Source organism: Pezoporus wallicus, unplaced genomic scaffold (genome assembly GCF_028554395.1).
Source record: "Pezoporus wallicus isolate ANWC-B61680 ecotype Strahan unplaced genomic scaffold, APGP_CSIRO_Pwel_v1 contig_7903, whole genome shotgun sequence".
Taxonomy (NCBI): domain Eukaryota; kingdom Metazoa; phylum Chordata; class Aves; order Psittaciformes; family Psittacidae; genus Pezoporus; species Pezoporus wallicus.
The window spans coordinates 117,266-141,311 of NW_026637119.1; the positions used below are offsets into that span (position 1 = coordinate 117,266).

Genomic DNA, 24,046 nt, shown 5'->3' on the forward strand with positions numbered 1-24,046 from the left:
TAATTTTTTAAATCAGATCCATAATATATAAGAAAAATCTAATGAACTCTTATGCTCCATCAGGAGAGAACAACATTAAGCAGCAAGATTCTTCTAATTCTGAATCTAAATGACTTGAATGGAAGAAAATAGGATCTTCTGAAGATACTTATCAGCATTTGGGGATTTCATCTCATGCAAAAGTACTCGCGTGAGGGAAATTTCAATGGAGTGTTTAAACTACTAACAATCAAAGCTTGAGAGCGTGGAACAAGCTTAATTTCAAGAAGGCATTTTAAAAACCCTAGTATACTGCTTTTGGGGAAAAAAGTAAAACCAAAAATTTTTACTTTTTTTGATAGTGATTGTTTTTAGAAGTCTGTTTGTTATATAAGACACAATAAGCAAAATATAAGATAAAATATAGAAATATAATTTATCTTAAATATATATATATAAAAATATATATTTATATTCTTGTAAGTTTTCCTTTTGCTTTGCCTTGGGGGGGAAACTGTCACAACTGCATTCATCAAGTACCCACATTCCAATCTCAGTTATACTGCTTGATTTATTTATGTATTTTTTAATTTACCTGAATTTGTATTTGTTCAGATTCATATTTGCACATACTTTGGAAATTAAGGAGTCCAAATTTACTTTTTATTCTGTTCATCCAATTTTCCATGGATGCTATATTGCTGTTTTTCTCCTACGTACCAAAAATTATAAAAAGTGTCAGTCCAATTTTATTCTAGACTATTCCTTCTAAGACCTTACACTCTCAGCCTCACCCCCACCCCCCCCCACCCCCCCCTTCCCCGGCACATAAATATACTCTCCACCCCTTGCTATTTCAGAAGCCGTCATATTTTGCTTAACAAAGCTCAAGGTTCAACCTGTATCCTATATGCAGGCATTTTTAGAATAAGCTGGTTTACTATTCCTGGTTAATGCAGTCCATTATATCTCACACAAATCTTAGCCTTTTCAAAAGCAGCACATGCCTATTACACAATCTGTATGTGCAAAACTGACTTTGCTAGATGCACATGTTAGTATAAACACATAGATGTAGGAACCCAAAAGCTGTACCTAACACACAAACATTAAATAAAAGTAAACAACTTTTTTTTTTTTTTTTTTTTTTTAAAGCATAAGCTTTACAGCACTGGTTACATTTACAGCTCTATACTTTCAAAGAAGAACTTGCTGCTTCCACACCTTGGCAAATGTGGAGCCCCTTCCTTCTGATTCAATCATGATAGTTTTAGTACGACGCTGTAAAATTTGGTCAATGTCTTCCTCACAGAATTTAGAGCCTTCATCTTCTTCATCCATAATGGCACCATATGCACCCCTTCGAAGCAAGTCTTCTATTTCTTTTTTGGAGAGTTGTTGGATCTGGGGGGGGGGGGGGGAAGAAAAAAATGTTTGTGCAACTGAATTGTGTCTTACAACTTATAAATTTTAAATTCAAGATTATTAAAAGCTAAGATAAAAGTCTGGTCATCAATTGAAACAATTTATTATGTGGTTACAGTACACATTTTTACGGGTACATGTTTTGTTTTGGTTGTTCCAACACCATGATGAATACAAGCTTAGAAGAATTACCTATTAAGATGAGATTTACATCTAGTATTAAAGTAACACATTATATATAAATATGAAAAGATACAAGGAAACAAAGGGAACTTACCTCCTTGTTTGCATTATCTACTTTGGACCTTAATAAGCAAGAAATAATGAGATTTATCAGAGTAATTGACTACATTTAAAATTAAGTCAATTACACTGTTAGTCCACATCAGAAAACATAACCCAGATGCAAACAACAGAGAAATGGTAGGTTCTGTAATTTAAAATAGTTCCCATGTGATTAACAAAGCAAAAGGAGTTATTTCAAGAAATGTCTACATACACCACCAGTGCTTTCTCTTCCACTCATACTCTGGAGGACAGCCTTATCTAGTCCCAGTTTCAGACTTGCTCTATCAAACATCTCTCTCTCATAGGAGTTCCGCGTTATCAGTCTGTAGACCTTCACTGCTTTGTTCTGACCAATCCTGTGACAACGGGCTTGAGCCTTTTGAAGGGAGAAAAGAATAGCAGAAAGAATTTAGACATATCTAGGAATAAGATCCTCTTCTTTCAAGAAATTATTTCTGCGGTAGCACAGTCTGAAAAACAACAGCATGAACTCAAAAGGAAGTCAATTCACATATAACTAAATAGAAACTACCAGACATTTTCTGCATTGTGAAGTTTTCTAAAAACAGTATAGTAAGTAAAATGAAGAGGAAGGATCTGTGCTGAATGCTACAGAATAGTGTTTCTCTTGCAGTAACTACGTAACAAGACAAGCTAGCACCTAAGTTATATGATCTCCAAATACACATTTGCCCTGGGTTCAGCTGTAGCAGTCATTTTTCTCCTTAGTAGCTGGTGCAGTGCTGTGTTTTCAACTTTTGCCTGAGACCAGTGCTGATAACACACTGATGTTTTCAGTCATTGCCAAGTACTGCTAACACTGATCAAGGACTTTTCATTCTCATGCTCTGCCAGTGAGGAGGGGCATGGGAAGCCAGAAGGAAGCAGAGACAGGACACCTGACCCAAACTAGCCAAAGGGATATTCCATACCACAGCATGTCATGCCCAGTATATAAACTGGAGGAAGTTACCCGGAAGGCCCATATCACTGCTCAGGTCAGGCTGGGTATTGGTTGGCGGGTGGTGAGCAACTGTATTGTGCATCACTTTGTTTTCTTTTCCTTTTCCCCTTTTAGTTTTATATTCTCTCCTCTTGTTATTTCCCTTATCATTATTATTGGTGGTAGTAGCAGTAGTTTTGTAATGTACCTTAGTTACTGGACTGTTCTTATCTCAACCCATGGGATTTACACTCTTTTGATTCTCTTCCCCATCCCTCCAGTAGCAGGAGGAAGAAGAAGGGGGGCGGGGAAGGAACGAGCAGCTACGTGGTTCTGAGTTACTAGCTCGGTTTAAACCATGACAAAAGGGTAAAGGAGTTGCGACTTAAGACTGAATTCAATTTCAGGAACCAATTCCTAGATTTGATTCATTCTTTGTATCTTAATACACATGTCCTGGGTTCAGCAGTAACAGCCATTTTTCTCCTTCGTGGTAGCTGGTGCAGTGCTGTGTTTTGACTTCCAGCCTGGGAACAGTATTGGTGAAACCGATGTTTTTGGTTGTTGCTAAGTGATGTTTACCCTGACCAAGGACTTTGTGAGGCTCATGCTCTGCCAGGGAGGGGAAGCCGGGAGGAAGCAGAGATGGGGCGCCAGACCCAGGCTAGCCAAAGAGGTATTCCATACCACAGCACGTCATGCCCAGGGTGGGGGGTAACTGGGAGTTACCCAGAAGGACACGGGCTTCCAGGTGGGACTCGTTTCTTGGCGAGTGGTATTGTATCCTCGTCCCTTGTTATTTTCTCTTATCATTGTTGTCGTTGGTGGTAGCGGTGGTGATTTGTGTTGTACATTGGTTGCTGGACTGTTCTTGTCTCAACCCCTGGCATTGCACTTGTTCGATCCTCCTCCCCATCCCTCACGGGAGCAGGGAAGGGGAGAGCCCCGGGGGGGGGGCTCAATTGCTCTCAGCCCTGCACCACTCACTGGGAGTGAGTGAACAAGCTGTCTGTCTAGGGTATAAACCACGACAACACATTACTCATTTTCTATATATTATGTTTTAGCTGAACAACTCTATTTCCAAAAATTGTGTTAGTCAGCAAATGCAAAATCCAATCCCTGGTTTCAAAGTGTCATCAAAGTCTTAAGCATTTTATCTACTTATTGGCTTAGTTTACTTGTGTTGTGCTTTCGAAGTGTAATCAATTTGAAAGGAAAAGGTAGAACCCATCCAAACCCAGATGACCTCTCCTATCCAAGTAGAAAGTATTCATCAAAAACCATGAAATATTTGCCTTACAAAAATATGAAAATTTTAAAATTATGCATATTCAAAATGAAGACAACATTATAACTGATCAAATTTTTATCAGCCAGGTTTGACTGCTTAGATTTCACTATTATGCTCAAAAGAATTTACCTGAAGATCATTTTGAGGATTCCAATCAGAATCAAAAATTATACATGTATCTGCTGCAGTCAAATTAATGCCCAAACCACCAGCTCTGGTGCACAGAAGGAAGACAAAACGGTCGGAATCTGGCTTGCTGAACCGGTCAATGGCAGCTTGTCTGAGATTGCCTCGTACTCGCCCATCAATTCGTTCATACAAGTATCTGGAAATTGCCATGGATACACACACACACAAAGAGGGATTAGAACAGATCTCCTGCTTGCATATTCATTCTTTATGGTGAATAGAAGTGATGCCAACTAACTTTGATTATCAGAGAATAACATAACAAGGAATCATGACAGAACTTGCATATCTGTAGTACCAATACACATCAGCAAATACAAACACTGAGCATTTTAAGAGAAGTTCATCTGAAATTGCTTCATTAAAGCAAGTACCTGGTTAGATATACCAGGAAACATGTATTACCATGGCACTTTGCTGCACTAAAACACACCATAACCTGAAGTCCCAAGTGGACACTTACAAGTTTTTCACATGCTATTATGCTTAGATCCCTGCCTGGGGTCACAGTAGCAGGACAATGATCTTTCGTATTATATACCAAATTGTCTGCACATGTTAGGGGTAACCAAGTAACCAGCAGAAAGCAGTCCCTGGTAAGCTATCATTGGACAAACTACATATCAATTCTGTCAAGAGTCATAGGAACAGAACAAAAATGATATGGACAGCACCTCTAACAGTCTTTATCAAGGCATCAATGAATCCAGGGCTTCCTAAAGTAAAACCAGCAAATTTAAAAGCCTGAAGTAGAGCTGTCATTTTTGTTACTTTTGATAGTTACAAAAACTCCAATGAAACTTCTGAAATCAAGTGAAATGCTTAAAAAGAGAGCAAATGCTTCTGTACATTGTAGATGAAGGTGTTGAATGTGTATCTGTTAGTCAAAGAGCCTCAAAACCATTTTTCTACTAATCAGCTATAAAATGGCACAGCAGATAATCCACAGGACCACAGCCATTTTGGCAGGCAGCCATCTCCTACAGTCATGAATTCTGTTAAATATGAAGTCTAATCATGAGTGCACTCTAAAATTTCTAATCAAAGAGCAGCATGAGCAAGTTTCACCTCCTATGGATTTCAGAAAATTCTACCTGTAAATGTGATGCACTAGTTTAGATGTTACAACATTACAGAAAAAGGAGTATTTTCCATATTGGATACTACTATGAAATTAAAATTAGTTTATTAAAATAAAACATACAAACTGTTGAGCTTGCAGCTCAAATAGACTGTTTTATGAAACCAAAACCATAGAAGAATAGAAGTTATATAAAATTATCACAAAAGGAGATTTTAATATATTCTAGTAATGGCTTTCAATATACCTTCCAGTATCCGCTGCAGGAAGGCTTGACATTCTCACTAATTTTTAACATGCAAACTCTATATTACTATGTAATATAGACGTTATAGAAGGACCAAGAGATTTTTCCCTGAGGCTGGACAGTCATGAGTTGCAGGGTGTGTGCGATAGTATGGGCAAATATCTAGGCCAGTGGGCCCCTCCAGTGCTTTGGAGCCTCACCACTGAACAAGTGCAAATTTAAGAAAAATTAGTAAAACACTTAAAGGAGGTGTGTTGTCATCCTTGTCATACCAGAGTAGGACAAATCATGGCAACGTGCTGGGCCTTGGCCTATGCTTACAGAGCCCTGTTCAACACTATCCAGAGCCTTCAAAGGGAAAAAAATGTCTCTGGATCCAATGGCAAGGTAACAGACAACGCAGCTACTCCAACTCCAAATACAGCAGCTACACCAACCCTAGTGACAAGTACAGCAGGATCATTATCAACTGAACCACACAGCTCGGTGTAATGGGCAAACTTGCTGAAGGCTGCATGGAGACCTCATAGCAGCCTTCCAGTATCTGAAGGGGGCCTATAGGGATGCTGGAGAGGGACTCTTCATTAGAGACTGTAGTGACAAGAAAAGGGGTAACGGGTTAAAACTTAAACAGGGGAAGTTTAGGTTGGATATAAGAAGGAAATTCTTTCCTGTTAGGGTGGGGTGAGGCACTGGAATAGGTTGCCCAGGGAGGTTGCGAATGCTCCATCCCTGGCAGTGTTCAAGGCCAGGTTGGACGAGGCCTTGGGTGATATGATTTAGCGTAAGGTGTCCCTGCCCATGGCAGGGAGGTTGGAACTAGATGATCTTAAGGTCCTTTCCAACCCTAACGATTCTATGATTCTATGTAGTATACTGACAAATATACACTTCAAAGCAAAATGTACATTCCAACAAATAGACTATTAAAACAACCAGAACTATGTCTTTTTATATTTTTTTTTCAGGTTGATATAGCAACAATTGACTGTAACAACCTCTCTGAAGGTTTCATTTGTTGGTGAATAAATGGTAAGCCGCCACAGCAAGTTACATAGTGATTAGCCAGAAAGAAAGAATTCCTATCTCTGGTGTGCTGTAATCACTAATCCTACACTAATATTCAAAGATATGCCCACAGAGAACAACATACTACAGGAGACAGAATAGGGAGTATCTTACCTTTTATGTATAAGGTAATCCTCCAAAATATCAAGGCAGCGCACCATTTGAGAGAAGATAAGGACTTTGTGGCCTCCTGCTTTCATTTTTGGAAGAAGTTTATCAATAAGAACCAATTTACCAGCAGACTGGATCATTGCTTGCAGATGGAAGTCTGGAGCACTTAGGTTATATGTTTCTTTAAACTCTCCAAGGATTTTCTCTTCAGCACCTATCAAAGATTTTATTTCTGTATCTACAGGTGTATCTACACAAATATCTCCATGTACATACAAGGCCAAGTTCCAAAAAAAATAATAAAAAAAAAAAAAATAAAAAAAAAAATCGGTGCTTGTACTCTAAACATGCCTCCATTAGTCGCTGCTGAAGAAAGAACAAAGTTCTAGATGGATCTAAAGTCTATCAAGAACATCTATTTCTGTGCTCTTTGAAAAGCAGCCTGAAGTTTTTAATCAGAGTACCACAGAAAGAACACCTAGAACAAGGTAAATCCCCCAACTGCAAAACCAAAACCACTTGTTCTCATGTGTCACATAAAAAAAACCAAAAACCAACAACAAAAAAAACCAAACACCACCCAACCAAAACCAACAAAACACACCCCCCAAAAAAAAACAAACAAAAAACCCCAACAACTGAAAAACCACAAGTCCTTGAGTCTCTGTGATATTTTAAATGGGACAGGAATCTTAAGAAACAGCATTCTAAAGACTTTTTCTTAAGTCCCACTATGATTAAAATCATAGCAAAAACTTCAGGAGCTTAAAAAACTATCCAAATCAGTTATAAGTAACTGAGAAAAACAATGAAGACTGACACAGACCATATCACTTATGAGAAGCATTAAAAGTTAGGTCTAGTTGTTCTTCACACTGCCTTTAAAGATATGTAACATTCCCATGAGATAATAGCTTCTAAATATTCTGTAAAATCCTACAAAGCAAGTTCACATTTCAGGCCTTAAATATGCAAATGCATCACAACTTTGCCTTACATCTATCAAAAACATGCTTCCACCTAATCCAGTCCCTTGGAAAGTCTGATGAAAACATTTAAGAAATACAAAAGCTCTTATATATTTTAAATATTTAAGAACTACAAAAGTACTAAAATTAATAGAAAAAAATCAATAAAAAATTAAAATCGTCAGTCTTTATCATGTATTTACCTTTGATGAGGTAAGGGTGATTACAACATTTTCTGAGTTCCATCATGGTGTTAACCAGATTGGGTACATTTGCTTGCCCTGCTCCTTTGGATAAGAAAGCAAAATTTTTCTCCAGAATCGCTCGATAATATTTCTTCTGAATATTAGTTAGTTCTACTTCAATTATAGTTTCCTCCTTTGGAGCCAACTTTTTTTCTACGTCTTCCTTTAAACGTCTGAGCATCATGGGTTTCAGAATAGCTTGTAGTTTCTGAACCTAAATGAAACACAACAGTTGGTTCAAACATGAAAAATAATAATATAGTTTAATGAAAAACTTTTGTACTCTACATCATTTTTTTTCCCTAGACTTACATATATTTGCCAGATGGTATATAGCCTTATTTTTAATCCCAAAGTACTTAAGATTTTTTTGACGTACTCCAAAACCAATAAAAAGAGTATCTTTTTAATACTTGCCTGCAAAGACTCTGCCTACAAAACAGAACTGCTGCGGTAAATTGCTGAGGTGAGTAGCTCGAGAGAGAACGCCTTCAACACCTCAGTGGAGGGAAGCTCAGCATCCAGGAACTTCAATTCAGACCAGCAGAAGTTACCGAGGAAGCCTCAAACCCTCAACAGGACCTGCCCAGGAGCCGGCAGCTCAGCTGACGCGAGCAGCTGACTCACAGGGGGCGGAGCCAGGAGCAGCGGCACCAGCCCTGACTGGTTAGAAACCTGCACAAGGGAGCACGAGCGACCAGGAGTTTGGTGCAACAGGTCAAGCTGGCAGGCGAGCGGGATGGTGAGCACTCGCCTTATGACCAGGGCCCGGTCTGGGAGCTCTGCTCTGGCTGTGGCCAGCATAGGCACCCAGACAGAGCCTATGAGAGGGGAGGCTGCAGCGCACAGCATCCATTGTAAATCATGCAGAAAAGAGGAGGGCATCAAATCAGGAAGCTGGGAAAGAGTAACAAAAAAAAAACAAACCTAACAAAAATAAAAAAGGAGAAAGAGGACAATTAAAAGCAAGGGGATTCTTCCTAAATCTGTTGTCCCCACCCAGAAATGCTTTGCAGTTCTGCAGGGGACTAATGAGGAAACATACTTGAAAAATGAACAACCGGCTAATGCTTGGGTAAAGAAGATGACTACTGGTGCTGCCAGGAAAAAAGCAGCAGGCAGGGGACTCTACTTTGAAAGGCATAGAGGAAACCATCTATTGGCCTGACCCAGTCTCAAGGGAGGTGTGTTGCCTACCAGGGGCTCAGATAAGGGATTTTGTACAGAGGCTGTCTGGTCTAATAAGTCCCACTGTCTATTACCCACTTCCAGTCATTCATGTGGGTGCTAGTGATATAGACAGCAGTAGCCCACAGAACATGAAGAAAGACTACAGACCCCTGGGAGAGGTGGTTAGGGGCTCTAAAGCTCAGACATCTTTTTCATCAATTCTCCAGGATAAAGGGGAGGACCTTAAAGAGGCTAGGGGGATTTGGCAGGTTAATAAATGGTTAGAACAGCAGAGCCACAGTCAAGGGTTTGGGTATCTAGAACATGGGACTCAATTTGGGAGACCAGGTATACTGGAGGCTGGTGGAGCTGGTCTGACAAAGAAGGGGAAGAGGTTTTGGTAGGAGGCTTACCAGGCTGATCAAGAAAGCTTTAAACTAGATGTGTTGGGGGAGGGGGGCATCATTCCATCCCAGCACTCCCAGTCAGTTGCCAGCACCTATAATAAAGGCTCAGAGCAATGTAGAGATATTCCAGCCGCTCCAGTCAATGAGCTGGCTTCATTTGGAGCTCGGCTCAGATGCCTCTATACAAATACCCGTAGTATGGGGAACAATCAAGAGGAATTAGAGATGTGTGCATGTCTGCAAGGATATGATATAATAGGCATCACAGAAACATGGGATGGCTCCTATGACTGGAGTGCTGGAATGGAAGGTTACAGGCTCTTTACAGAGGACAGGCCCATCAGAAGGCAAGGGGGAGATGTTATTTATGTTAGGGATAGGCTGGAGAATATGGAACTCTGTCTGGGGACAGGTGAGCAGTCCACAGAGAGTTTGTGGGTCAGGGTTAAAGGAAGAACAGCTATGGGGGGCATTAGTGTGGGGATCTGTTAACAGACTGCCTGATCAAGAGGACTCTGTGGATGAAGCACTCTATAGACAGATAGGAAAAGCCTCATGCTTGCAGGCCCTTGTCCTCATGGGGGACTTCAGCCACCCTGACATCTGTTGGAGGGACAGTACGGCCTGGCACAAGCAATCCAGGAAGCTCCTCGATTGCGTGGAAGACAACTTCCTCCTGTAAGTATCAGAGGAGCCGACAAGGAGAGGTGCCATGCTTGACCTTATGCTCACCAACAGGGAAGGGCTGGTTAGAAATGTGATGCTCCAGGGCAGCCTTGGTTGTAGTGATCATGAGATGGTCGAGTTCAAGATCCTCAGGACAGTGAGAAGTGTTCAGCAAGCTCCCTGCCCTGGACTTCAAGAGAGCAGACTTTGGCCTCTTCAGGAACCTGCTTAGTAAGGTTCCATGGGATATAGCCCTAGAGGGCAGGGGGCCCCAAGACTGTTGGTTGATATTCAAGTAACACCTGCTACAAGCTCAGGAGTGTTGTGTCCCAACTAGAAGGAAGTGCAGCAGGAGGGCCAGGAGACCTCCATGGATGGATAAGGAGCTGCTGAGGAAACTTTGAGGGGAAAAAGAGGCTTATAAAAGGTGGAAGCAAGGACAGACAGCCTGGGAAGAATACAGGGATGTTCTCCAGGAAGCTAGGGACCAGGTTAAGAAAGCTAAGGCCCAGTTAGAATTAAACTTGGCTAGGGATGTGAAAGATAACAGGAAGGGATTCCATAGTTACACTGCAAGTAAAAGAAAGACTGGGGGCAACGTGGGGCCTGTCCGGAAGCTATCAGAACTGGCTACCCTGGATTTGGAGAAGGCTGAGGCTCTTATTGCTTTAGTCTTCACTGGCAAATGCTCTGACCACACCACCCAAGTCCTGGAAGGCAGATACAGGGACTGTGAGAATGAAGACCCTAGGCCCACTGTAGGAGAGGATGTGGTTTGAGACCATCTTAAGAACCTGAACGTGCACAAGCCCATGGGACCTGATGAAATCCATCCTCAGCTCCTGAAGGAGCTGGCAAATGAAGTTGCTAAGCCACTGTTCATCATATTTGAAAAATCATGGCAGTCAGGTGAAGTTCCCAACAACTGGGAAAAGGGAAATATAACCCCCATTTTCAAGAAGGGGAAAATGGATGACCCAGGGAATTAAAGACCAGTCAGTCTCACCTCTGTGCCTGGCAAAATCTTGGAGCAGTTGCTCCTGGAAAGCATGCTAAGGTACATAAAAAACAACAAGGTGCTGGGTGACAGCCAGCATGGCTTCACTAAGGGCAAATCCTGCCTGACCAATTTGGTGGCCTTCTATGATGGGGCTACAGAACTGATGGACAGGGGCACAGCAGTTGATGTCATCTAACTGGACTTGTACAAAGCATTCGACACTGTCCCACACGACATCCTTATCTCTAAATTGGAGAGGCATCAATTTATTGGATGGACGACTTGGTGGATAAAGAACTGGTTGGATGGCCGCACTCAAAGAGTTGTGGTCAATGGCTCAATGTCCAGCTGGAGACCAGTAACAAGTGGTGTCCCTCAGGGATTGGTGTTGGGACTGGTCTTGTTCAAAATCTTTGTTGGTGACATGGACAGTGGGATTTAGTGCACCCTCAGCAAGTTTGCCAATGACACCAAGCTGTGTGGTTCAGTTGATACACTGGAGGGAAGGAATGCCATCCAGAGGGACCTTAACACACTCGTGAGGTGGGCTGATGCCAACCTTATGAAGTTTAACCATGCCAAGTGCAAGGTCCTACACCTGGGTCGGAGCAATCCCAGGCACAGCTACAGGTTGGGCAGAGAAGAGGTTCAGAGCAGCCCTGCAGAGAAGGACTTGGGGGTGTTGGTCAATGAGAAACTGAACATGAGCCAGCAGTGTGTGCTTGCAGCCTAGAAAGCCAACCATATCCTGGGCTGCATTAAAAGGAGCGTGACCAGTATAAAAAGGACATGGAACTGTTGGAACAAGTCCAGAGGAGGGCCACAAGGATGATCAGGGGACTGGGGCACCTCCTGTGTGAAGACGGTCCAAGAAAATTGGAGCTGTTCAGCCTGGAGAAGAGAAGGCTGTGTGGAGACCTCATAGCAGCCTTCCAGCATCTGAAGTGGGCCTATAAGGATGCTGGGGAGGGACTGTTCATTAGGGACTGTAGTGACAGGACAAGGGTAACGAGTTCAAATTTAAACAGGGAAAGTTTACATTGGATATAAGGAGGAAGGTCTTTACTGTGAGGGTGGTGAGTCACTGGAACGGGTTGCCCAGAGAAGTTGTGAATGCTCCATCCCTGGCAGTGTTCAAGGCCAGGTTGTATGGAGTCTTGGGTGACATGGTTTAGTGTGATGTGTCCCTGCCCATGGCAGGGGGGTTGGAACTTGATGGTGTTAAGGTCCTTTCCAACCCTAACTAATCTATGATTCTTAAGCCAGAAAGCTTCAATTTTTTATTATTCTCACTAGTTGCCAAATCTAAAATACTGGCCCCCCAAATTAATTCTTTTATATAAAATATCATATTTAACTGATTTCTACTGCCTGCAAAGTTCAGAGAAATCACATGACAAAAGATCTCATAGGGAGTATGTGGGGAGCAATAACATTTAATATCCAAAACAGAAGTTTTCCCTTTGAGGAAGTCACTCTTGCACACTGAAGCTCAAAATGAACTTATGCAACATGCTATACCTGTTCCTCTGTTTTAAGGTCTCTGAATTCTTGCATGAATGTAGATTCAGCAGGAAAACGCAAAGGTTCAAGAAAATGAAGGAGGCTGAATAATTCCTCTACTGTGTTCTGCAGAGGGGTACCTGTTAACAGCACTTTATGCTCCTACAAAAGGAAACAAAACTCCTATGACCGTATGTGCACACATTTGCAAAAACTTTTGTGTTAAGTCTCAGTTTCAGAACATGAAAATACCAGTTCTACATGTCAGTAAGTACACAGATAATACAGTTGAACAGATTTATCAGGAACAACAGTTAAGTATTTTCTACTAGCTTTTTATTAAATCCTGTCTTCCTACATCGGTAATGAAGAAATGACTGAACACTACAAATTTTCCTGTAACAGTCACACATGTATAATCCTCTCTATTGTGGTTAAAATATACACACTAAGCATTTATCAAAAAGCAAGTAAGATGACTACTGAGAACATGTAGCAACAAGCGTATCAAAGTAAGAATGAAATCAAATGCGCAATGCAAAACTCGTCATGGTGGATCTTCTAGTAATGCACCAAAAGCCTGAAGATTCATGGTTGTATCCGCTTTTAAAAAAGCTTTCGCTACATCAAATGAAACCTTAACTACAGGACTAGATAATAATTCTGTTTGACATTTTACTACTTGCTTTTATTGTTAGAAAACTTGTTTAAAATACTTTCCATGTTTTTAAACATTAATTACTGCACAAAAAATTACATTAAACTTATGATTTATTATTGTACTGTACTTAACTGGAATCAAACCCCAAAAGTGAAATATGGTTACTCACAAGGTTCATTAATTTTAGTCCTTCCAAGAGTTTGCAGTTTTTGTTCTTCAGTCTGTGAGCTTCATCAATAATAACACATCGCCATTCAATGGCATTTAACTCTGGACACCCACCAAGAATCATTTCAAAAGTTGTGATAATGGCTTGGAATCTGTAGGTACCACGAATGATACATCCCTAGAGATTCATCAACACATAGAAGTTGTTACATTACCTTGAATCTATTCAATTTAAAGATTTTTGTTGCTGAAATTTTATCAAGAGCCAGACATCAGATTTTACATTATAAATTGTTTTGTCATCCCATATACATTTATTTCATCTCCATAACTCTGTAATTAATACTAATGAGTAATTATCCATAGCCATAAATCCAATATTATGTAACCAACAATAAAATGTTAAGCACTTTTAAATTACAGATACAACCATCTAATAAAACTGTTTCAAAAAGGTGTATATAGATAGTATCACATTTTTAACCCTGGGAAAATCTGAAAGACTGACAGGAAAAACCCTGTCAATCAAAATATATGACAGTAATACATTTATCACTTATACAGTAAATAATGAAAGTATCACCTGAGGACTAAATGAACACTTTTCCTCCAACTTACTCAACTCGGGTCATCTGACAAAGAGAATATGTAAAGGCCTTCAAAAGGCAGTATACAATAAGTCACTGGAGAAACAAATGCCATTTTAATATTTAGCACTACTTAAAAAAAAGTTTGCAGCATTATCAATTTTGTAGAAATATAGTGATGGTTAAAAAAAGTTTATACATAATATATAGAATGGGGGAAAAACACAGATTTCATGCCATTTAATGTGAAGTTTTTCAGGTAGAAAAGCAAACTGTACACAGACAAAGCTAGGAAAAAGGAAATCAACAGCTACATAAAAGTAACGTAGAGCTTAATTGGCTGTATTTTTGTTCTCGCTGCTCTTCATATTCAGGACTCAACTGCAACCATCTGTGTACACTTCCATCTCCACAATGAGTAACAGCATCACTGCTATTCAATTGCAAAATTACTCACCATCCCAAAATAATATATACCTTGCTGCAACCACTTCCACAAAATTAGCTCAGTAAGGATATGTTCAAGATTTTGATATGTAAAAAGCTTGAAAAACACATCACGGGATGTAAAATGACCTTCACTAAGACATATGTATGGATAATGTAAAGTTTGCTTTCATTACTACTACCTGAAACAGGTTTTGGGTAAGTTACAGCATACAAGTGTCATTACATTACCTGTGAGTCCCTGAAGTACATTTCATACTGCTGAATCATCTGCCTGCTGATCATGCTTCCATGATACACTACAACATTAAGGTCAGTCCACGTGCGAAATTCTCTTTCCCAGTTTGTTATGGTGGAAAGCGGAGCTATGATTAGAAAAGGCCCTCTTATACCAGCCAGGAGGATTTCATAGAGGAATGTAATTGACTGAATGGTTTTGCCAAGACCCATTTCATCTGCTAAAATACAGTTTTGCCTGAAAACAAAATATATTTGTGATTAGCATCAGAGAAAGTAAAGACACTAAAGCTGTTATTCAAATGGACAATTTATAAAATCAAAGTCAAACAGTCAAAATTGGAGCACTGTAAAAGATGCTTGCAAAGGTTCCCTGGTTATGGTGAAAGAATGAACTCAGTATACAAAACCACAAGCTTTCAATCATGTTTACTGCTGTCAAAAAACTGAGAATAGAGTGTTCTATGAGGTTTTCCTAGAAAAAGATTTGAAAAGTATTGTTTTGAAGCTACATCTGCCCTAATTAAAGGATTTCAAATCAATCAGATTTCGTACATGTACACTCACCTTGACAAAACTGCTAGAAATTAATGAAGATTCCCCAAAAGTCACAGATGGAAAGTATCCCAGCTACACTCACATAAAAGGAGTGCATTATAGCATCACTGCCAAATTTCCCTTCCTGTTTTCAGGACTGAGACAGATGCATATAATCAAATTACTACATGAAGTACCACTAGGTGCTCACCCTCAGCCATACATTCCAGCCCTTCAAGCTGTTTGCACACATGCTCACACAGCTATGTAGTGCTTGACTAAGAATTAAAACAAATTGTATGGTGAAATTGTATGCTCACTGACATAACCTATGTTCATGAATAGAAATCCAATTTACATACAGAGAAAATACACTGTTCTGGGAAAAAAACAATCTTGAAAGCTTTTATATTCCTGTTAATGTATCATAGCATTGTTTAACAAAAATTAACTTTAGCTGACAACACAGAAAATACAATTATTTACTAGACTTAATTTTGAAGAAAGTAACTTTATTTGGAATACAAACTAATTCTAGAAATCATTTTGAAATATGCAAATATTTCCTAGTTGTTCCAAAAATTCTGAAAGCTTGTACTTTGGTGGAAGTTGCCTTTTATTTTAATTTCCTCATAGGTCTTGAAAATTTATTTTCAGTTAGGTTAGTTTTAGTCTTTTATCAACGAGAATAACAAAGCAAATCTTAAAAACATATTTGTACACCCAAAGGAATAGATTTTTTTCCAGTTACACCCTTTTAGCTATGAGCAGAGAGATTAAGATAAATTTAACTAAAACTGATTCATCCCCAGTAATAATGATTCACCCCATATGGTTTAAAGTTTACATTAAAAACCATTCCATAGATATACCTATTGTACCAGTTGAATAGGAGCCAGTTAAGTCCTTCCAGTTGATATTCCCTGAGCTGATTGCCATTTTTATATTCCCTGGACTGTTCTATCTTCTTCCAGGAGTTTGGAGGTGGTCGGTCCTTTAAGGGAAAGATTAATACATGTGCAAGTTGGTAAATGCTTTATTTTTCAAGAACTTTTAAACCCACTATTTCCAAAGTGTTAACAACTTAGACTTACAATTCAACCTTAAAACTGGGAAGGTGTTAACATTGCTTACTAATTGCTAGTTTGTGGAAACCTGAAATTTGTATTTCTCTAAAGTAACACTTTGAAAATTAATTTAATACCCTATTATAATAATATCAAGCAACTAATTTCTAAAACTAAGAATGCAAATAGCTTGGCACTGGTAATTTGAAACACTAATTCACTTACACAAGAAGCTTCAAGAATTTATGAAGTTTCACTTTGTAAGCTCTAAGAACAGCTGTCCTACAGCCAGAGCTAACCAAGTATTTGGGACTACCAAAATCCCCAAAGTCTGAGTAACTGGGACTACCAAAATCCCCAAAGTCTGAGTAACTCTTGATGCTGACACTATCCTTCTGAAGCCATTTGGGCAATCTACACAGTTACTATGATCTTGCCCTTTCCTTTCAGCACTTGACCTGGTCACTGCTGATCACTCAATCTCACAGCCAATTCAGGAAGCCAACAACTGGAACATAAACAAGTAGACTTGTGAGCAGTTTAGTTCCCTGAATCGATTTCACCAAGGGATCAGATGAAAGACAGTATAAGCATACACAATATCATGATGCAAAGAACATGACAAAATAGACCATAACAGTATCAAGGCACATCATCATAATGTCCCTAGCAAGCTAAAGGAAAGCTGAGAAGCTACATATAAATATACACAAACACACACTAGTTCCCAAGCCTGGAGACTAAACTGGCTGGCCATAAGCTTAGCAGGGAACTTAGAGAAATTATGAAGGTCTTGATTTATACTAGGTAGGATTCCAGCAGAAAACACTCTCTTCAGATAGCTTCTGCTTTGTACCTTGAGCAAACCCACACATTCGAGCAAAAATATTTTTAGTTACAAGCTGTCATGATCAGCTGCACTCCCCCCCATTTCTCAGTTTTTATAAAAGCTTGCATTCACTCTAGACTCATGTGGCCTTATCTGCCCAGCTCTGAATTTTGTACCTCTTTCTTGCCAATGTCAACATCACCTGAGACCCATCTCTGAGCAGCAGTATCTGTCCCTCCCCAGCAGCTGTGGCTTCCTCCCCTCTCCCAAAGCACCCATCTGTCCACTCCCCCACACCAGGAGCAGCCAGGCTCCTGCTTGCAGGGCTGCTGTCAGCAAACACTTCCTTGTAGTTGCTGGAGCCTGGAACAGAAAATATTTGTTGCTGATGCTAAAATGACTGTCAGTTGTACAGGTGCACTTTTTTTCTCAAAGCCAAATATGGCAACAGAGAAGTATAAAAGCCCTTCTTTCCACATGCCAAAATGGCAGAATTTAAAATAAACACTAGAAAAATGAATTAAGTATAATAAGAATACATTAATTGTGACTGTCATTGCCCATAGACGGAAAAAAATATTAAAATACAAGCCTACAAATCAGAACACTGTGCATATTCAGTTATGTAAAATAAGTAAGTCAGACCAAGTGTGGTACTACACCACGCAGGACACACGTCTCACTCTGACAATGACATACAGGGCTTCAAATAGAACTATTTTGTTTTCTCCTGCTCTATGAGACAGAAAACTGATAATTTAAAGATAAAACACATTTCCTTATTAGGTGCATTTTTCTTCCTTTCAGCTAGCCCTTTATGACAAGAGGAAAAATAAAAGCAAGAAGTAATTACAGAATCTGCTTGACAGATCTCGTTTGCCAATTTCCTTCAGTGTCAAAGCACAAGACTTAACTGTGTTCTCTAAAGGATGTTTATACTTTATTCTGTTTTCTCCTTGTCTTAAAACCGTTTAGATTCTATGATAGTCAGTTTCAATATACTGCTCATCACTCAAAGTTTAGCATTTAATATTTTTTCGTAAACATTTGTTTTTTAACAGAGTAACAAATTAAATGAGAATTTTATCTATGCCTACCTGAAAATATCGTTATTCCTAGGTAACAAGGCACAGAAATCCTTTACACAGAATGCCAATAAGCCTTATGTTTTAACACAAAAGCCTAAAGTTGGGAAAACCATATCCAATTTGCCAAGACAGACAAGTAAATTAGATATAATTTTACCAGTCTCCTGGAGTCAGGCCTGGAAGCTTGCAATTGTTCAAATTCTTCTATTTTTGCTTGATCTACATCTTCTTTCAGCTCCCATGTACTGTCTTCATATGGCAATGAACACCATTTTACTAAGTAGTAAATAACAGGCTGCAGAAGAAAATTCTGAATGTTATCAGCTTTTAATTTAGTATACAGACTGTTAGTATGCCTTAGTATTTGAGTAGCTACCTTGCATGAGAGCTGGGAACAGAAGCACATTTCTGATACTATTTAAAATACTGGGTATATATTCTTGTTATCTACTTACTTAACCTTGGCTTCTCATACTCTTGCCACTTGTTGTAGACCCCTGGAATACTTGAAAATCCCACATACCCACAAGTAAATCTAATTCTTAGGAAAAGATAAATTACTACATTTGTGATGTTTGCCCCATTTTTACAAACTAGAATTTACTGGACTAGAGAGGTGCCACCCAGAACATTTCCTCTACTCTCCAAATCAGGCTACCTAAGACCAAAACAAAGAACTTGAGAAAGTTCCTAACACAGAAGTCTTCTCAACAAAAGAAAAAGCTTTACAAGTCAGCTGGAATTTAGGAAAAGCCTCAAAAGATGGAACCTAAGCAGATTACCTTATTTAGAATCAGTAAAAAAAAAAAATTAAAATGAAATAAAATGTGAACTTTCAAGATCTTGGGGAAAGTCTTATGACAACAATACATTATTTCCTAAAAAGTGTAATAATAGCAAATCTGCCGCATACAATGAAAAATAATTTCAACCCTCTACCCTGCTTTAGGAAGATTAATGCAGAAATCGCTGGATAAAAATCTGCTTGGTTTGCTGCCTGGAAGAACAAAATAAGCATCATAGCTATTCCAATAGACTTAATCAACAACTGTCAGTATTCCTTCTCTGCTTCAGACTTTCTGAATTTTGGCAATTGATTTGCCTTTCTGTTTTCTGTTTCGTAATAGTGATCAGGGAACCACCCCTTCCCTGGTGCTTTTTTCAGTGACCCCTGTCACTATCAGACTGGACAGCGCATGGGATTGCCTTTCATCAGAACTCACAAGGCAATTCTCAGACATCACTTTTATGTCAGTAACTACCCAAGCTTTGTCTACTATGACCTACTAATACCAATAAAAATATAAGCCAATGAACTCTGATTTCTATTTCAAAATACATGGCTAGCATAAGAAAAGACAAGATTGTCTCATTAGAAAATATTATGGAAGCTCAAAATCATTAAGGTGTTACTCTGAAATCTGCTAAAAATCACTATTATCAGTCACTACTTGGAGATGTATCTTCTTGACTTGATTCAAGATGTATTTACCTCACCAGTATCCTTATCTTCACAAACAGATACTTCTAATACCCGATCTACTTCAACATAGTCAGGATTAAAAGGGTCTTCTTCCATCTGCAATGCAAGATTAATAAAATCAGTAGAGACAAAAAAAAAAAAAAAAGCTGGTATATGGCAGAGTCTCATCATGCAAAAAATGAGTCTGGCAGTCGGAAACTACTGAGGCTTTTGCACACACCTTAAAACATATTCCCCCCATCCCCTCCCCCCATTTTTTTTTTGGCAACAGACACTGAAGAGAGATCTGACATTAGAATAGAAAACACAGTCATTTAGGGATTAAGTGCTGTATTGGGAAAGTCTTACTAACATAATCTTCCCCTCCTTAACACTTTTAAGCAGTTACCCAAACAGTCCCAATTTTAAACCATGCATGTCAGAATAGTCCAGTGCCTCCAGAACACTTGCTCTTACAATTATGTTAAACAAAAAAAAAAACACCAAAAAATAAAAAACTCCACCAATATGCTGCAACCAAAACCACAACCCCAATGGCTAATTTTTACTGCTCAACATGCAGCTGGTCTACTTGAAAGCAAGCTCTTAATTACAATTTTACAAAGAATAAAGCTTATTTAGTTGTCTATTTCATACTCACATCTGCAAAAAAGTGAGCTCTTTGTGCTTGCCTCTGTTTGAATCGTTTTATTTTCTGCTGGATTCTTTTATCCTTTAAAAGCTGTTGCTCTGTGGCCCACTCACAGTGAAGATAAGAGCTAAAATAATAGAGATTAATGTATTAGCAAAAACAAAAGCTTATTATCAATTTTTAATACACAGGTAAAAAAAACTATGTTATAAAGCAGAATTTCACTAAAAATAGAATATTTTATCATGTAAGACAGAATTCACTGAAAAAAAAATATCAAAGAACGGTGGCTAAAGAATTGGCTGGGATGGACGCATGCAAAGAGTTGTGGTCAACGGAGCAATGTACTATTGGAGACCAGTAAAGAGTGGTGTTCCTCAGGGATCAGTGTTGGGACCGGTCTTGTTCAACATCTTTGCTGGTGACATGGACAGCAGGACTGAATGCGCCCTCAGCAAGTTTGCCCATTACACCGAGCTGTGTGGTTCAGTTGATAATGATCCTGCTGTACTTGTCACTAGGGTTGGTGTAGCTGCTGTATTTGGAGTTGGAGTAGCTGCGTTGTCTGTTACCTTGCCATTGGATCCAGAGACATTTTTTTCCCTTTGAAGGCTCTGGATAGTGTTGAACAGGGCTCTGTAAGCATAGGCCAAGGCCCAGCACATTGCCATGATTTGTCCCACTCTGGTATGACAACACACCTCCTTTAAGTGTTTTACTAATTTTTCTTAAATTTGCACTTGTTCAGTGGTGAGGCTCCAAAGCACTGGAGGGGCCCACTGGCCTAGATATTTGCCCATACTATCGCACACACCCTGCAACTCATGACTGTCCAGCCTCGGGAAAAATCTCTTGGTCCTCCTATAACGTCATCTACCCCTAGACAAGACCCAAACCTGACTCTGCTTAACTTTTGAGATCAGACGAAATGGTCATGGGTAAAACACAGTCTGTATGTGTGCCAACATGCCGATCCCCATCACAATCAGCAGGAAAGTCTCAAGGGTACCCAAAAGACATTCAAAACCTTCAGAACTCTCAATTGATGCTGTAAATAGGCTGGTGTGGGGGCTGGGAAGGTAAGGAAATGTCTCCTTCATAGGCTGACCACACGAGGAGGAAAAAAAAGATGTGTAATTGCTAATCACTACTATTATATACCTCCCAAAGTACAGAGGTGATGACCACACTGAGAATGCAAACCAGATCAGTTTCATGATCAATGAGTCGATCGTATTACAAGTCATTACCATAAAGCACAGCGAAACAAGAACCTTAGCCCAGGCCCCCCAGCCGATAAACACTAAACCAGCAAATACCAGCTGTAAGTAAGGAAAAACATGCTGAAACTGTGAGATCAAGACCAACAACTTTGAGAGCCAATAAATCAGCATTGTGACATGTGACTATTAATCCAAAACAGTGAATGTTTATCACAAATAGGACTAGACACACTCTGGTCAGATCTGTCGTTATGTCAACAATTTGTGCCCCACACTGGGTGCCACAAAGAACTGTTGTGGTTTAAGCCCAGCCGGCAACCCAGAACCACACAGCCACTCACTCACTCCCCCCCCCTCCCACCTCCCACCCCCCACTCCTCACTCCCAGAGGGATGGGAAGAAGAATCAAAATAATGTAACTCCCACAGGTTGAGATAAGAACAGTCCAGTAACTAAGGTATAACACAAAAACACTACCACTACCACCAATAATAATAATAATGATAAGGGGAATAACAAGGGAAGAGAATACAGCTGCTCACCACCCACTGACCGATACCCAGCCCGACCTGATTATCATCTAGCCCTTCCGGGTAACTGCCCCCAGTTTATATACTGGGCATGAGGTGCTGTGGCATGGAATACCTCTTTGGCTAGTTTGGGTCAGGTGTCCTGTCTCTGCTTCCTCTCGACTTCCCCTCCTCCCTGGCAGAGCATGAGTCTCAAAAAGTCCTTGGTCAGAGTAAACATTACTTAGCAACAACTAAAAACATTGGTGTTATCAGCATTGTTCCCAGGCTGAAAGTCAAAAACACAGCACTGCACCAGGTACTAAGACTGAGGAAAATGACTGCTACTGATGAACCCAGGACAGCTGGAGAGAAGGAATGCTATCCAGAGGGACCCTGACACGCTTGTGAGGTGGGCCGATGCCAACCTCATGAAGTTCAACCAAGCCAACTGCAAAGCCCTACACGTGGGTCGGGACTATCCCAGGCACACCCACAGCTTGGGCAGAGAACAGATTCAGAGCAGCCCCATGGAGAAGGACTTGGGGGTGTTGGTGGATGAGAAAATGAATATGATCCAGCAGTGTGCGCCTGCAGCCCAGAAAGCCAACCGTATCCTCAGCTGCATCAAAAGAAGCCTGGCCAGCAGGTCGAAGGAGATGATCCTGCCCCTCTGCTCTCGTGAGACCTCACTTGGAGTACTGTGGGCAGTTCTGGTGTCCTCAACATAAAAAGGACATGGAGCTGTTGGAACAAGTCCAGAGGAGGGCCATGAGGATGATCAGGGGACTGGAGTACCTACCATATGAAGACAGGCTGAGAAAGTTGGGGCTGCTCAGCCTGGAGAAGAGAAGGCTGTGTGGAGACCTCGTAGCGGCCTTCCAGTATCTGAAGGGGGCCTACAAGGATGCTGGGGAGGGACTCTTCATTAGGGACTGTAGTGGTAGGAGAAGGGGTAACAGGTTAAAACTTCAACATGGGAAGTTTAGGTTAGATATAAGGAGGAAGTTCTTTACGATGAGGGTGGTGAGGCACTGGAATTGGCTGCCCAAGGAAGTTGTGAATGCTCCATCCCTGGCGGTGTTCAAGGACAGAGCCTTGGGTGACATGGTTTAGTGTTAGGTGTCCCTGCCCATGGCAGGAGGGTTGGAACTAGATGATCTTAAGGTCCTTTCCAACCCTAACTATTTTATGATTCTATTATTTATTCCTCCAAATAATCATTTTGGAGCATCTAATTAAAGCAGTGTTTTTGCGCTGGGATCCATAGAACTCTATGGATTCACAAATTTCTTGCATGCGTCCTAAGAAGAGAAACAAGTATATTTAAAGTGAGCTTAAATAAATCAATTTGAATATCTGACACCTCTATCAGAAACTGCCCAGAGATATACTTAATATATTGGATCTTTGTTGTGTACTACATGTGATCATCTCTTCACAAGTATTGCTGCACTATATAGCTGTGCCCATTAAAAGATCAGTGAGGAGCATCAAGAGCCTATGGCAAAAAGGAACAGATCATCAGATTCGGTTGGGAGAGAAGCACAAAGTAATATAGTCAAAGGAAGCATGAGCACCTCTACCAACACATTTAACTGCATCCCAAGCACCTCTACCAACACATTTAACTGCATCCCAAGCGAGCCTTTCTGAAGTCAGATTGGTTTGACAGAAGTACAGATAATCCTTCCTTCACACCCCTTTTTTAATGTTTTCATCCTTTTTAAGCTTTCTAAAGATAGGACAGAAATAAAGAAGAGCTACTGTTGGGTATTACTCATTCACAGATGAAAAGACAGGCTTTACCCTTTCAGAAAACAAGAGTTAAATGGTTTCCAGAAACATGTGAATCCAGAGTCTCACAAAAATCACATTTATTAGCAAGAATCTAATGAAATTACTCACATGTATAGAATTAAAAATGTGCTTATATTTCCAACATCAAGAACTGAGGAGTGTCTCACCAGGGCAGAGTAGAGGGGAAGGAGGACC

The 24,046-nt window shown here is 40.0% G+C and overlaps 1 protein-coding gene across 3 annotated transcripts in view; it reads right to left on the reverse strand.

The window, feature by feature from the left end:
- The window catches only part of LOC130596229 (chromodomain-helicase-DNA-binding protein 9-like), a 103,647-nt gene that overhangs the window by 27,656 nt on the left and 51,945 nt on the right, over positions 1-24,046 (reverse strand). For all 3 annotated transcript variants that reach the window (XM_057403596.1, XM_057403598.1, XM_057403597.1), the window contains 12 exons: positions 20,329-20,446; positions 19,698-19,784; positions 18,363-18,500; positions 16,094-16,215; positions 14,679-14,922; positions 13,415-13,591; positions 12,603-12,746; positions 7,797-8,052; positions 6,629-6,839; positions 4,059-4,254; positions 1,904-2,068; positions 1,204-1,383 (listed from right to left, as the gene is read on the reverse strand). In XM_057403596.1, coding sequence (XP_057259579.1) covers positions 1,204-1,383; positions 1,904-2,068; positions 4,059-4,254; positions 6,629-6,839; positions 7,797-8,052; positions 12,603-12,746; positions 13,415-13,591; positions 14,679-14,922; positions 16,094-16,215; positions 18,363-18,500; positions 19,698-19,784; positions 20,329-20,446 — 2,038 coding nt within the window. The remainder of the gene's footprint in view (positions 1-1,203; positions 1,384-1,903; positions 2,069-4,058; positions 4,255-6,628; positions 6,840-7,796; positions 8,053-12,602; positions 12,747-13,414; positions 13,592-14,678; positions 14,923-16,093; positions 16,216-18,362; positions 18,501-19,697; positions 19,785-20,328; positions 20,447-24,046) is intronic.